Raw genomic sequence first — 15,747 nt, 5'->3', positions numbered from 1 at the left:
ACATAAAGTCTCTTAATAGGGCGTTGAGCCAGAACAGCTTCAATTTACTTTGGCATAAATTCTACAAGTGTCTGGAACTCTTTTGTAGGGATGCTACATTCTTCCATGAGAAATTCCATCATTTGATGTTTTGTGGTGGAAAACGCACCAGAATATCTCCTAAGTATTCAATTGGATCAAGATTTGGTGACAGACAGCCATGACATATGGTTTACACCGTTTTCATTCTTATCAAACCATTCAGTGACCACTCGTGCCCTGTGGATGGGGGCATTGTCATCCTATGGGGGAGCGTAGCCAAAATAATAGTCTGCCCATCATTTTGTATATGACCCTAAGCATGATGGGATGGTAATTGCTTAATTAACTCACGAACCACACCTGTTTGGAAGCATGTGCTTTCAATATACTTTGTATCCCCCATTTACTCAAGTGTTTCCATTATTTTGTCTGTTACGTGTAATGTTCAAAATCATGACACTTTCAATGGGTATGATATAAGCTCAGCTGCATATTTTTACTAACAACAATAATGCATTACACTGAATCTGATTAGACAGATTGAGAGGCAATCGTACACTTCAGTGAGAATAATGAAACTGTATACGGTGTTGAAGAAGTGGGACGCTTGACTTTATTTTACCAGAGTAAGAGGATGTATCTATCTTAAGTGCATTTCTGTGAATTGCCCTTTAGGCAATAGAAAAATAATCTATTGAGAAATAAACAACATCTGTATTGTACAAAATAATAAGACTGATATGACTGTAAACAGACAAATCATATACACTGATGAGACATTAGACACACCCACCCACCAACATATATAAAGCAAGTCATTTTAACTCCAGAGTAGGCTCAGTGATTGTGGTTGGGGTCTGAGGATACATGTCACACTACCGTGGAAATTAATCAAATGATAAATCCCAGACCCAAAGTTTGAACGTCATTTCCATGTCATTTCAACCCCCAAAATGTATGTGATGATGTTGAATCAACGTGGGAAACTGATTGGATTTGCAAAAAAGTCATCAACATACAGTCATTTAGTCTTTTTTTCTGAATCCAATGTTAATTTCACGTTGAATTAGTTGACAACTCAACCAAATTTAAATCAAAACTAGATGTTGAACTGACTTCTGTGCCCAGTGGGATCCTATGTACTCATAAAAGACATGAATTCAAAAAACAGTTACATAATGTGACCACCAGGTAGCAATATCCACAACCTCCTGTAAAGGTTTGTTTGTGAACCATTTTTTTTTTACCGATCTAAATACCATCAGTGTTGCATCCAAAACCTTCAACATCGAAATATAAATGGAAAAACATATACACAGAACATCACACACACACTCTCAGAGCATGTAGCTTTCTATATGTCCTTAGAATCTAGATGTTCAAGTGCAGGAGGGCTGAAGTGAAGAAAGTTCTCCACATCCTCCTTCTTCCACATCTACCTCCCCAATCCCCACCTCATTCATTCACCAGGCCTCTTCATTTGTTTACTTGCTCCAGAACATCAATCAGAGGTTCCCATTATTTTCTCACATTTTCCTCCACCATTTCTTCCTTCATGACCTTCCTCCCTCCTTGGCTTGTCCCCTTAGCTCGTTGACTCGTTGCTCTTGCTCTCTCCAAGTAGCCAGTAGGTGGTCATTTTCCCTTTCCCCTTCATCACCACATCTCCTCTCAGCTCCAGCTGGAAGCAGTTGAACTCCTGCAGGACGTCACGTGTGGCCGCAGACACATGGATCTTCAGCGCTGTGCGGGAGAGAAGGTGAGGAGAGCAATCCTTAATTAGTCAATTAACTATTATAGAGATATGAAAACCAGCAGAACTGTGGAACTTGAGTCCCAGATTTAAAACCCACATGTTGTATGACTACTGTGGCTTACCTTCACCATTGGACTCCAGTCGTGAGGAGGTGTTGACTGTGTCTCCAAACAGACAGTACCGTGGCATCTTCAGCCCCACCACTCCTGCACACACAGGGCCTGAATATAGAGTGCAGTGAATTGGTCTATCACACAACTGAAATTGGTATATCATCACTGTGTCTGTTAGTATGTGAACATCACGTGCCGCTCACCGCTGTGGATGCCAATGCGTAGTTTGAGCTGCTGGTCAGGCCGGTGGCGGATTTTGAAGGTGCGTACAGCGTTGAGCAGAGCCAGGGCCATGCGGGCGATCTCTCGGCCGTGTAGCTTCCCGTTCCTCACCGGCAGGCCAGACACCACCATGTAGGCATCGCCGATGGTCTCCACCTGGGGGCGCCAGAAAAGGCAGGGGCAGGGATGTCAGTGTGTCCTAATGGAGGATCTCAATAGAGGCTTCATCTCCTCTTTTCCTTTCCTTCATCTGCACATTGATGAGAAATATAATGTTACCTTGTAAACATCAAAGTTGTCAATGATGGCATCAAAACAGGTGTAGAGGTCATTGAGCAGGGTCACAACCTAAAGAGGCAAACATTTTTTAAAGCAGAATGGGAATTGTTGGGTTTGACTATGGCCTCCCTTGTAAAGTCTATCTTTGTAACTTGTCACACCTGTGTGAGTCGTGTCACAATGTGATTGTACTTTCTCACCTGCATAGGTGTGCTCTCAGCTGATATGGCTGTGAAGCCCACAATGTCACTGAAGTAGATGGTGACTGAATCAAAGGCCTCGGCCTGCACTGTCTCCCCTCTCTTTAGCTGCTCCGCCACTGAACTGCAGGTACAGACAGTAACATTAGGCACTGTGTGTGTGTATAGTATTGACTCAGTGTGTGTGTGTGTTTGTGTAGCAGAGACTCACTGTGGTAGTATCTGGTAGAGCAGGGCCTCAGCCTTGCGTTTCTCTTCATGGTAGGCCTGGGTTCTCTCCTCCACCAGCTCCTCCAGGTTGTTAGCATACTGCTCCATACGGGACAGCAGGTTATCCAGGATGTTAGTGCTGCACTCCCTACACACACACACACATACGCACACACACACACACGCACACACAGACACACACGCACACACACACACACACACACACACACACACACACACACACACACACACACACACACACACACACACACACACACACACACACACACACACACACTAAAAAGTTTGGACACACCTTCAAGGGCTTTTCTTTATTTTACTATTTTCTACATTGTAGAATAATAGTGAAGACATCAAAACTATGAAATAACACATATGGAATCATGTAGTAACCAAAAAAGTGTTAAACAAATCAAAAATCAACATATTTTATATTTGAGATTCTTCAAAGTAGCCACCCTTTGCCTTGATGACAGCTTTGCACACTCTTGGCATTCTCTCAACCAGCTTCATGAGGTAGTCACCTGGAATGCATTTCAGTCAACAGGTTTTCCATTGTTAAAATTTAATTTGTGGAATTTCTTTCCTTCTTAATGTGTTTGAGCCATCAGTTGTGTTGTGACAAGGTAGGGGTGGTATACAGAAGATAGCCCTATTTGGTAAAATACCAAGTCCATATTATGGCAAGAACAGCTCAAATAAGCAAAGAGAAACAACAGTCCATCATTACTTAAGACACAAAGGTCAGTCAATCCGGAAAATTTCAAGAACTTTGAAAGTTTCTTGAAGTGCAGTCGCAAAAACCATCAAGCGCTCTGATGAAACAGGCTCTCATGAGGACCGCCACAGGAAAGGAAGACCCAGAGTTACCTCTGTTGCAGAGGATAAGTTCATTAGAGTTACCAGCCTCAGAAATCCCTATACCAGTCTGTTCAATCCCTATACCAGTCTGCTGTTTCCACATGCTTCAAGAGGGCCACCATTGTTCCTGTTCCCAAGAAAGCTAAGGTAACTGAGCTAAACGACTACCGCCCCGTAGCACTCACATCCGTCATCATGAAGTGCTTTGAGAGACTAGTCAAGGACCATATCACCTCCACCCTACCTGACACCCTTGACCCACTCCAATTTGCTTACCGCCCAAATAGGTCCACAGACGATGCAATCTCAACCACACTGCACACTGCCCTAACCCATCTGGACAAGAGAATACCTATGTGAGAATGCTGTTCATCGATACCTATGTGAGAATGCTGTTCATCGACTACAGCTCGGCATTCAACACCATAGTACCCTCCAAGCTCGTCATCAAGCTCGAGACCCTGGGTCTCGACCCCGCCCCCTGTGCAACTGGGTACTGGACTTCCTGACGGGCCGCCCCCAGGTGGTGAGGGTAGGCAACAACATCTCCTCCCCGCTGATGCTCAACACTGGGGCCCCACAAGGGTGCGTTCTGAGCCCTCTCCTGTACTCCCTGTTCACCCACGACTGCGTGGCCATGCACGCCTCCAACTCAATCATCAAGTTTGCGGACGACACAACAGTGGTAGGCTTGATTACCAACAACGACGAGACGGCCTACAGGGAGGAGGTGAGGGCCCTCGGAGTGTGGTGTCAGGAAAATAACCTCACACTCAACGTCAACAAAACTAAGGAGATGATTGTGGACTTCAGGAAACAGCAGAGGGAACACCCCCATCCACATCGATGGAACAGTAGTGGAGAGGGTAGTATTTAACTATGCCCTTGGTTTACAAGTTTTAAGTTCCTCGGCATACACATCACAGACAAACTGAATTGGTCCACTCACACAGTCAGCATCGTGAGGAAGGCGCAGCAGCGCCTCTTCAACCTCAGGAGGCTGAAGAAATTCGGCTTGTCACCAAAAGCACTCACAAACTTCTACAGATGCACAATCGAGAGCATCCTGGCGGGCTGTATCACCGCCTGGTATGGCAACTGCACCGCCCTCAACCGTAAGGCTCTCCAGAGGGTAGTGAGGTCTGCACAACGCATCACCGGGGGCAAACTACCTGCCCTCCAGGACACCTACACCACCCGATGCTACAGGAAGGCCATAAAGATCATCAAGGACATCAACCACCCGAGCCACTGCCTGTTCACCCCGCTGTCATCCAGAAGGCGAGGTCAGTACAGGTGCATCAAAGCTGGGACCGAGAGACTGAAAAACAGCTTCTATCTCAAGGCCATCAGACTGTTAAACAGCCACCACTAACATTGAGTGGCTACTGCCAACACACTGTCAATGACACTGACTCTACTCCAGCCACTTTAATCATGGGAATTGATGGGAAATGATGTAAATATATCACTAGCCACTTTAAACAATGCTACCTTATATAATGTTACTTACCCTACATTGTTCATCTCATATGCATACGTTGATACTGTACTCTATATCATCGACTGCATCCTTATGTAATACATGTATCACTAGCCACTTTAACTATGCCACTTGGTTTACATACTTATCTCATATGTATATACTGTACTCGATATCATCTACTGTATCTTGCCTATGCTGCTCTGTACCATCACTCATTCATATATCCTTATGTACATATTCTTTATCCCCTTACACTGTGTATAAGACAGTAGTTTTTTTGGAATTGTTAGTTAGATTACTTGCTCGTTATTACTGCATTGTCGGAACTAGAAGCACAAGCATTTCGCTACACTCGCATTAACATCTGCTAACCATGTGTATGTGACAAATACAATTTGATTTGATTTGATTTGATTTGAAATTGCAGCCCAAATTAATGCTTCACACAGTTCAAGTAACACATCTCAACATCAACTGTTCAGAGGAGACTGCGTGAATCAGGCCTTCATGGTTGAATTGCTGCAAAGAAACCATTACTAAAAGGCACAAATAATAATAAGAGACTTGCTTGAGCCAAAAAACACAAACAATGAACATTAGACTGGTTGAAATCTGTCCTTTGGTCTGATGATTCCAAATTTGAGATTTTTGGTTCTAACCGCCGTGTCTTTGTGAGACGCAGAACAGGTGAACGGATGATCTCTGCATTTGTGGCTCCCACCGTGAAGCATGGAGGAGAAGGTATGATGATGTGGGGGTGCTTTGCTGGTGACAGTGTAAGTGATTTATTTCGAATTCAAGGCACACTTAACCAGCATGGCTACCACAGCATTCTGCAGCAATACGCCATCCCATCTGGTTTGCGCTTAGTGGGACTATCGTTTGTTTTTCAACAGTACAATGACTCCTCCAGGCTGTGTAAGGGCTATTTGACCAATAATGAGAGTGATGGAGTGCTGCATCAGATGACCTGGCCTCCACAATCACCCGATCACAACACAATTGGGATGGTTTGGGATGAGTTGGACCACAAAGTGAAGGAAAAGCAGCCAACAAGTGCTCAGCATATGTGGGAACTCCTTCAAGACTGTTGGAAAAGCATTCGTCATGAAGCTGGTTGAGAGAATGCCAAAAGTGTGCAAAGCCGTCAACAAGGCAAAGGGTGGCTATTTTTAAGAATATAAAATATAAAGAATATTTTGATTTGTTTAACACTTTTTTTGGTTACTACATGATTCTACAATGTAGAAAATAGTTTTTAAAAAACCTTGAATGAGTAGGTGGGTCCAAACATTTGACAGGTACTGGAGTCATACTCCTTTTTGGAGTGGAGACGCACAGACATTAATGACATCATGGAACACAAACTCTCCCCACTTCCACACTCTACACCCACCTGTTCTGTTTGCGTAGCAGCAGTTTGATGTGATTGAACTCTGGCCTCTCGGTGGGCTCCTCTGCCCAGCAGCGCTGCATGAGTTGTCCCAGCTCCTGGCTGTGGATCTGAGGGTTGACAGCAGGCCGCAGGCACGGCCACTCACCCAGAGCCACCCGATCCATGATTTCTAGAGGAAGAAGGGGGAGTGTACAAAACATTACGCTCTTTACATGTCATAGACTGACCAGGTGAATCCCTTATTAACGTCACTTGCTGAATCCACTTCAATCAGTATAGCTGGGGGGAGACAGGTTAAAGAAGGATTTTTAAGCCTTGAAACAATTGAGACATGGATTGTGTATGTGTGCTATTCAGAGGGTGAATGGGCAAGACAAAATATTTTAGTGCCTTTGAACGGGGTATGGTAGTAGGCGCCAGGAGCCCCGGTTTGCAACACTACTGGGTTTTTCACGCTCAACAGTTTCCCATGTGTATCAAGAATGGTACACCACCCAAAAGACATCCAGCCAACTTGACACAACTGTGGGAAGAATTGGAATCAACATGGGCCAGCATCCCCGTGGAATGCTTTCGACACCTTGTAGAGTCCGTGCCCCGACAAATTGAGGCTGTTCTGTGGGCAAAAGTGTGTGTGTGTGGGGGGCGTGCAACTCAATATTAGGAAGGTGTTCTTAATGTTTTCTACAGTCAGTGTAGACAGCATTCCTATAGATGGTGAAATACACTGCTCAAAAAAATAAAGGGAACACTTAAACAACACAATGTAACTCCAAGTCAATCACACTTCTGTGAAATCAAACTGTCCACTTAGGAAGCAACACTGATTGACAATACATTTCACATACTGTTGTGCAAATGGAATAGACAACAGGTGGAAATTATAGGCAATTAGCAAGACATTCCCAATAAAGGAGTGGTTCTGCAGGTGGGGACCACAGACCACTTCTCAGTTCCTATGCTTCCTGGCTGATGTTTTGGTCACTTTTGAATGCTGGCGGTGCTTTCACTCTAGTGGTAGCATGAGACGGAGTCTACAACTCACACAAGTGGCTCAGGTAGTGCAGCTCATCCAGGATGGAACATCAATGCGAGCTGTGGCAAGAAGGTTTGCTGTGTATGTCAGCGTAGTGTCCAGAGCATGGAGGCGCTACCAGGAGACATGCCATTACAACAGGAGACGTGGAGGAGACCGTAGGAGGGCAACAACCCAGCAGCAGGACCACTACCTCCGCCTTTGTGCAAGGAGGAGCAGGAGGAGCACTGCCAGAGCCCTGCAAAATGACCTCCAGCAGGCCACAAATGTGCATGTGTCTGCTCAAACGGTCAGAAACAGACTCCATGAGGGTGGTATGAGGGCCCGACGTCCACAGGTGGGGGTTGTGCTTACAGCCTAACACCGTGCAGGACGTTTGGCATTTGCCAGATAACACCAAGATTGGCAAATCCGCCACTGGCACCCTGTGCTCTTCACAGATGAAAGCAGGTTCACACTGAGCACATGTGACAGACGTGACAGTCTGGAGATGCCGTGGAGAACATTCTGCTGCCAGCAACATCCTCCAGCATGACCGGTTTGGCGGTGGGTCAGTCATGGTGTGGGGTGGCATTTCTTTGGGGGGCCGCACAGCCCTCCATGTGCTCGCCAGAGGTAACCTGACTGCCATTAGGTACCGAGGTGAGATCCTCAGACCCCTTGTGAGACCATATGCTGGTGCGGTTGGCCCTGGGTTCCTCCTGGGTTCCTCCTAATGCAAGACAATGCTAGACCTCATGTGGCTGGAGTGTGTCAGCAGTTCCTGCAAGAGGAAGGCATTGATGCTATGGACTGGCCCGCCCGTTCCCCAGACCTGAATCTAATTGAGCACATCTGGGACATCATGTCTCGCTCCATCCACCAACGTCACGTTGCACCACAGACTGTCCAGGAGTTGGCGGATGCTTTAGTCCAGGTCTTGGAGGAGATCCCTCAGGAGACCATCCGCCACCTCATCAGGAGCATGCCCAGGCGTTGTAGGGAGGTCATACAGGTACATGGAGGCCACACACACTACTGAGCCTCATTTTGACTTGTTTTAAGGACATTACATCAAAGTTGGATCAGCCTGTAGTGTGGTTTTCCACTTTAATTTTGAGTGTGACTCCAAATCCAGACTTCCATGGGTTGATAAATTTGATTTCCATTGATAATTTTTGTGATTTTTTTGATTTTGTTGTCAGCACATTCAACTATGTAAAGAAAAAAGTATTTAATAAGAATATTTCATTCATTCAGATCTAGGATGTGTTATTTTAGTGTTCCCTTTATTTTTTTGAGCAGTGTATAATATTTTCTATCTAGTGTCATTCCTTCTGCTTTCATCTCCTCAGAGATTCCAGTCCAATTTCCTTTCCATTGTGTTCATATCTATGCTTTCACAATCTTTCCATTATCTCTCCCTCCCAGTTTATTTTATCCTCTCGTTCACACTTTCATCATTTCTCATCCTCTTCCCCTATTTCTGCCCTCACTCAGAAAAAAATTAAGCATGCAAACACACACACACACACACACACACACACACACACACACACACACACACACACACACACACACACACACACACACACACACACACACACACACACACACACACACACACACACACACACACACACACACACACACACACACGCAGCCTAGATGGCATGCTCTGGTTCTAATTCAGTTCATTGTTTTTCTGTCACACAACAGCTGCTGTCTCTCAGTACAAAGTGTTACACTCTGATGAGCAAACACAAACACTTGCTTCTCTCTCAGTACACCACTCTTGCAATCAACCACAATCATGTTCAATCTTCTTCAATTTTGCACAATTTCATGCAATTATGGTTTAGGTAAAAAACAAATTCACTGAGCAGTGGTGGTTGGCAGACATGGGTGCAGCAATGTTTTCTCCTCAACACGTTGTGATGGAGACTTGACTTGGAGCACAACGACGGCTGTTATTGCTGATCCGTATAGCAAGAAATCCAATCTTCTCTTTCTTTTTCAATTTTCTAAAGAAGGAAGATAATTTGGGAACTACAATCTGTCCTAACTACAATTTAATCGGAAATCCTGACTGATAATAAAAAACATTCTAAAGTCACACACCCCTGCTCAAATGAAAAGGAAATATCTTGTTTGCAGCTATGTACTTACAATCTGATGTTTTATTAAAATTGTGTTGCTTTACTCTAAGCCAGAGACACAGAAAACAGTACAGTGGTAAACAATTATAATATGTTTGTGTGTTATATAAAGCATGTGACTATGTGTTTGTCCTTAGTACAAAGCAGAGAGGTACAGTAGCTCTCGTCCTCCATATCATTAGAGTAGGCTCTTCAGGGTAAGTGGGGTGCAAGAGGGGCTGAGTGAGAAAAAAGAAAACGAGGGAAAAGAATCGGTCACTTTTAGGAGCGTGTTCGACAAATTCATGAACTTTCCCTAGTTTAAGTTGCCAAATGGTTGCAATTGCAAAACTGTTCCATGTCTCCATTTTAACGTTGTGGCATATTAGTCAGTAGCTCTGAAATTACCATTTGGTTGTGTCAATATTTGGGGGTCTACACTTCATTTGTTGAATTTGATGTCACTACTGTCATTTTTGTGAGTAGAGTCAAAGAGGAACCTTGAAATATAAAGAATACAGTTCACATGTAGTAAAATGTAAAGACATACTGTAGCTTTGTTGAGTCACTGGAGCTGTTATATGTTTTTTGATAGGTTTGTGTTTTCTACAGAGCTTTTCCTAAGTAAACAGACTTGCAGGTGCAATGTGCAGAATAACAGCTTTTGTTTTGAGTTGCTCTAATTGCCTTATCGCTCCTCTGCGATAATGCAGTTAGCAAAGACCACAGAGCCTTGACGGGAAGGAGGCTTGTTAGGTTTGTTTGTTATGCTTTTGATGGAAGAATCATACAAACACTGTTTATCTTGGACACAATCTGGGGTATAATTTACTCAGCCACAATGCTATTATCTCTTTCTTTTATAATACATATGTGTTCATGTGCAAATAAGTGTGCTTATGACCAAAAGTGTATGGGAGCACAAATGTGACTCGTTTCAGGAAACTAGGAGTATGTCGCACGTCACTACTTTACAGGATACTTTTTTATCATTATACTTTTTTTATCAAAATGCGTTTTTGGCAGAAATGCCCTCTGGAACAATGAACTTTCATGTGCCTTAATAACAAACTTGTATGCCATCTGTAAATATGAATAAATTACGAGCCTAGTTGGTTTAACCACGGGAAAAGACAGTAACCTTCCAGCTAATAGTAATGGATGGTCTGGACATGCTGAGAGATGAGTTCGGATTGGTCTGCCATGTAGCCTGCTTCTGTCTATAACATGAGCTGCTCAGTATGTGTAGGTAATCCTTTCTACCACAGCTTTTTTGAAAGATATCATGAAGAACTGCAGAGGTGTTGCTACTGCTCTCCACTTTCTGGGGGACGATCGTGCCATGCTGACCCTCTGTGACTCTGAAAATTAATCAGACGAAAAGGAGATCCCTGATATAGATAAAAACATTTTAATTGAACCAGACATTGTAGAGTTTTCTGAAACAGAGATCAACAATGTTGTTGTCATGGAAGAAGTTGAATGCCCGGTGGTAGCAGAGTATGATTGCTAAGGAGATGGAGAAAATTCTAGCGTTTGATTGTAAATATGCAGAGGGAGTCGAAAAGAGAACACAGAAGTCTGTTGTATAAAACACCTGTCTCTGGATTACATCTACAAACTAAGGGCAACCATGGCATTGGTGACAGAGGGAGAAGCGTTCATCCATGTATACGGGTAAGAAAGTCTAGCTAGATACATTTTCAGATATTATACGTTTCTAATTTAGTCAGAAAGTAATTTTCATTTTAAGTTAGAGCGTACTGTTAGCTAGCTAGCTAACATTAGCTGGCTGGCTCACTAGCTAACGTTACCTGTATGATCTGTGTTGTAATATTATTTGTATCTCAGAAATCTATCTGCATTGCTAGTTATAACCTAATGTTAGCTAGCTAGCTAATATTGAACCTAGTTAGTTAGCTTTAGCTACCTGGAGATTCATGCATGGTGCCTAGTTATGACAATCAGTTTGTATTGCTAGTAGTATGGCTTGGGATTATTGCTGTGTTCTTACTTAGTTAGTTGCTGTTTAGCACATGGACTCACATGTGAATCCTTAAAGAGATGGGTGGGGCTAAGGTTTAAGAGGTTGTGAACGATGCTGAATGGGTTTAGACAAAGAAGAGCTCTCTAGTAGGTGTACCAAAACATTCAAGAGCCCTTTTCTCAAAAGTGGGGTTACAAGTTTATAAACTTTCAAAGCAGAATTACTTTCCCATTGTTCCTCAACTGTAATGTATTATATACAATTTCATAATTTAAAAAAAGTCTCTACTTTTATCCAATGTAAAAAATACAATTTCAAATTTTGCTACATAGGATCAAATCATTCCCAAATGTCTGTCATGAAGAAAGATAGAGTGCGTGTGTGTGTATGTGTGTGTTACCTTTGGGGCTGAGCGGCTCTCCCTCCAGATAGAAGGCTCCGTGGCGTAGCGCCACCTCCTGGAGAATGATGCCAAAGCTGTAGACGTCCCCCTTCTGGGTGCCACATAGAGGGGGACTCTCCAACCTCAGCAGCTCTGGGGCCATCCACAGTTTCCCTACAAACATAGAGGACAAATTGACTAAAAGTATAATTAATTTGCCTACAGACACTGATCTAAGGTCAGTTTAGTATTTCACCCTCTTAAGGATTTGATCAGGGTAAGCTAATCCTAAATCTGTGTCTAAAGGGAAATGTCCTGCAGAGCCAGGTGACTCACGGGCATAGTAAGCATGGGCGTCGTCTGTGTTGCTCTCGGTGCGGAAGCTGGACAGGCCGTAGTCGGTGATCTTCAACACAAAGCGGTTATCCACCACGCAGTTGGACGACTTCAGGTTGCCGTGGGAGACGATGACACTGTTGTGGAGGAAAGCCATGCCCTGGATAGGAGAAGGGGAGGGAGGTAGGGATAAGGGTTAAAATATAGAAAGAGAAGAGAGAGATAGTCAAAAGGAGAGATTAGAGATAAATGAGTTATTCATATTGAGCTTTAGTCTAAAAATGTTTGGCAAAGCATATGGACGTTCACTTGTTGAATGATGCAAATGTGTTTTCTCAAGTCAATTGAAGTTGACACATGGAAAGATAAGCAGGAGAGTGTGTAGAGCAGTGGTTACCTTTACAATGTCATTAATTAACGAGTATCTGAACATCCAGTCCAGTGTGATGCTCTCATTTTCCATGATGTCCTGAAGGATGAAGCGCGCGCGCGTGCACGCACGCACGCACGCACGCACGCACGCACGCACGCACGCACGCACGCACGCACGCACACACACACACACACACACACACACACACACACACACACACACACACACACACACACACACACACACACACACACACACACACACACACACACACACACACACACACACACACACACACACACACACCACAGCATTTAGACAAGACAAATGTTTCCTAAAGACTTGAATTGGGTCAGTGGACCATCTTATAGTGGAGTTGTGGTGAGGGGTGGCTACCTGTAAGCTACCCCGGGGACAGTACTCTGTGATGATGCAGATGTTGGGGGGGTCGATACAGGCTCCGATGAAGCGGGTCAGGTGCTCATTCTGAATATCACGCATCTGGGGAGGGAAGGAAAGGAAAGGGAGGGAAGGAAAGGAGGACACCATGTGACATTTAGGGACAGCGCTATTCTCTGATGCACATATGCATTCTGGAGTATACACACGTCACACTACAACCTCATGAAGACTCACATGTTTCAGTTCAAACAGCACATTTCTGGTGAGCTCAATGCGTTTTCTGTTGATGTATTTGATGGCCACAATGTTCGCCTGAAAGACAGAGAAAACATTATGCATTCAATCCAGTTGACATTAAAAGGTTACTATTTCACGCACACACACACACACATGCATACACACACGCATACACACACACACGCACACACACACGCACACCCTACTTACCTTGTAATAGCCTGTCTTGGCAAACACCTGAAAGTTTCCATCTCCTGTTAATAGGGAGCCGTAGTTGGAGCCTCTCTGTAAATAAAGTGAAAGGTGGGATGGGGTCAGTTTTGTGCAAGACTGTGTATATTGCGAAATGTGTGTGTTGTTGCAAGCGTGTGTATGAGTGTGGACTCACCAGGGACAGAGTGAGCTTGCTGCCTGCGCTTCGCAGCACTTTCTCCATGTTGCTCATCTGAATATCCTCCCAGGAGACTCTCCACAGCTGAGCCACCAGTTCATTTTCAAGCTTGAGCTTCCTGTGTGTGTGTGTGTGTGTGTGTGTGTGTGTGTGTGTGTGAAAGACAGAGAGATGATAGATTGCTCTTTTAGATATGTGAACAATGCTATAAACGTAATGACATAAAACTCTTCCCGTAGATTCTAGGCCTTGTGCATACTTGCTGATTGAACTGGCCTGTCTACACTCACCTGTATATGAAGACAGTAATGGTGAGGATGATGATAATGATGAAGAACACCACAATTGTTACCATCTGGTGGATTGTGATGGTTCCTGGAAAAAGAGACAGGAGAAACATTTTTATGGTACCGTTTTCCTTCAATACAGCCACTGCATGACAGTGTAATGTCAGTCATCGTAAGCTGTTTTGACTGATTATGACTAGTATAAATTCTGCTACGTCATGCAAACATAGACATTTTATGGGGGGTATATACAAAGGTGAGTGAGAGACAGACAGAGTCCACTGACGTGCGAGGCAGGCTGGGTTGTCGTTCTTAAAGCCACAGATGGGCACATCTAAAGGAGCAGCGCCCCCTGGCCACTGGATGTCCATCCCAGGCAAGGCCCTCAGCTTCTTCTGAGAGCCGTTGTACACGGACACAATCTGGCAAGGAACACAGTATAACTTTCTAATGTTAAATATTCAATAATGACAAATAACATACCACGCATTGATTGATTTGTTTTATTAGATCATTTAAAGCAGTAGGCTGTTCCAGTCGGAGGCAACATTACATAATTAAACATTTTAGAGGATAATAACAGAATAAAGCCAGAAGGCTTATTTCCATTGTGGTCCTCTTAGACAGTGATATGGCAGGCTGGCAAGATTGACACATTATTCTCAATGTAATGCATTAGCATAGGGTGATAATGGGAGACGTCTTTCAATGAGCCACTAATCAGTCCAGAGACTTGACACTCACCCCCTCACACTAGGTGAAAAACATCCACTCTCTCTCCCTGTTCACACACGCACATATACATAAACACACATGCATGTACGTTCTCGCCCATCCACACATGTACATGTACACACTCTTGATCTCGCTGGATCAGTTGGTCATTAACCTCAGTGGCTTGCCACCAATTAATATGTATCATTCTGTCATTACATAAGACAAACACATTGGCACTGGGTGGATGAAATGACATATTAAATGATCATATGTATGCTGAAATACGGTTTGTTACAGTTTTTCTCAATTGCTAAAACACAATTTCTGAAACCTTGCTCTATTTCCTGAAAACATTAAACACAAAACCTCAACTTAAAGCACTATTTACATAACCTCTGACTCCTCTTGCAAAATGAAACATTCGCCTCAAAACAGTTTTACCTGTGTTCAAAATCAAACACTGCTCTCAAATCATAAACAAAGTGATCAAAATGATATACACTCTCAAGCAGTCAGTAAACAATACACCGAAAAATAGAAAACACATTATTCAAAACATACAATTCTCAGGGAGAAGTACATTTTTAATCTAAAAAAATATTCATATTTTTCCGTCATTGTCTTTTGATGAACGAAAACATGTTCTATCATAGTAGCTCAAAATTTATCAGAAATTACTACTCTGCTTTGCTCTTTTGTTTTCTGTTCTTCCTTCTCCTTGTACCCCTATTTTTACAGTACTGTACCCTGCATCTCACAAACCTGTCCTTTGTCTCTGTGATACTGTAATTCTTGTTCTTTGTTGATATGAACCTGCAACCAGTCAAAATCTATTGAGCAGTCAGTACTGTTAATAAATGGAAAGCACAATATTCAGGGCCATACAATTTGTCCATTGTACAGTATACAGCCTACAA

General features: G+C 43.5%; 1 protein-coding gene across 3 annotated transcripts in view; it reads right to left on the bottom strand.

Annotated features, from left to right (window-relative positions):
* Nucleotides 1–611: 611 nt before the first annotated feature.
* LOC112228706 (atrial natriuretic peptide receptor 1-like) overlaps nucleotides 612–15,747 on the bottom strand; it is a 59,715-nt gene continuing 44,579 nt past the window's right edge. For all 3 annotated transcript variants that reach the window (XM_042310883.1, XM_042310885.1, XM_042310887.1), the window contains exons 7-22: nucleotides 14,400–14,535; nucleotides 14,117–14,201; nucleotides 13,824–13,944; nucleotides 13,646–13,720; nucleotides 13,433–13,510; nucleotides 13,193–13,297; nucleotides 12,821–12,892; nucleotides 12,424–12,583; nucleotides 12,106–12,261; nucleotides 6,566–6,734; nucleotides 2,803–2,949; nucleotides 2,592–2,715; nucleotides 2,392–2,460; nucleotides 2,094–2,268; nucleotides 1,900–1,998; nucleotides 612–1,764 (exon numbers count right to left, since the gene is read on the bottom strand). In XM_042310883.1, coding sequence (XP_042166817.1) covers nucleotides 1,607–1,764; nucleotides 1,900–1,998; nucleotides 2,094–2,268; nucleotides 2,392–2,460; nucleotides 2,592–2,715; nucleotides 2,803–2,949; nucleotides 6,566–6,734; nucleotides 12,106–12,261; nucleotides 12,424–12,583; nucleotides 12,821–12,892; nucleotides 13,193–13,297; nucleotides 13,433–13,510; nucleotides 13,646–13,720; nucleotides 13,824–13,944; nucleotides 14,117–14,201; nucleotides 14,400–14,535 — 1,929 coding nt within the window. In that variant the 3' untranslated portion in view covers nucleotides 612–1,606. The remainder of the gene's footprint in view (nucleotides 1,765–1,899; nucleotides 1,999–2,093; nucleotides 2,269–2,391; nucleotides 2,461–2,591; nucleotides 2,716–2,802; nucleotides 2,950–6,565; nucleotides 6,735–12,105; nucleotides 12,262–12,423; nucleotides 12,584–12,820; nucleotides 12,893–13,192; nucleotides 13,298–13,432; nucleotides 13,511–13,645; nucleotides 13,721–13,823; nucleotides 13,945–14,116; nucleotides 14,202–14,399; nucleotides 14,536–15,747) is intronic.

The sequence above is a fragment of the Oncorhynchus tshawytscha genome, linkage group LG03 (assembly GCF_018296145.1).
Source record: "Oncorhynchus tshawytscha isolate Ot180627B linkage group LG03, Otsh_v2.0, whole genome shotgun sequence".
Lineage (NCBI taxonomy): Eukaryota > Metazoa > Chordata > Actinopteri > Salmoniformes > Salmonidae > Oncorhynchus > Oncorhynchus tshawytscha.
The sequence above is the reverse complement of the archived record's forward strand: the minus strand, read 5'-3'. Positions and strand labels throughout refer to the sequence as shown.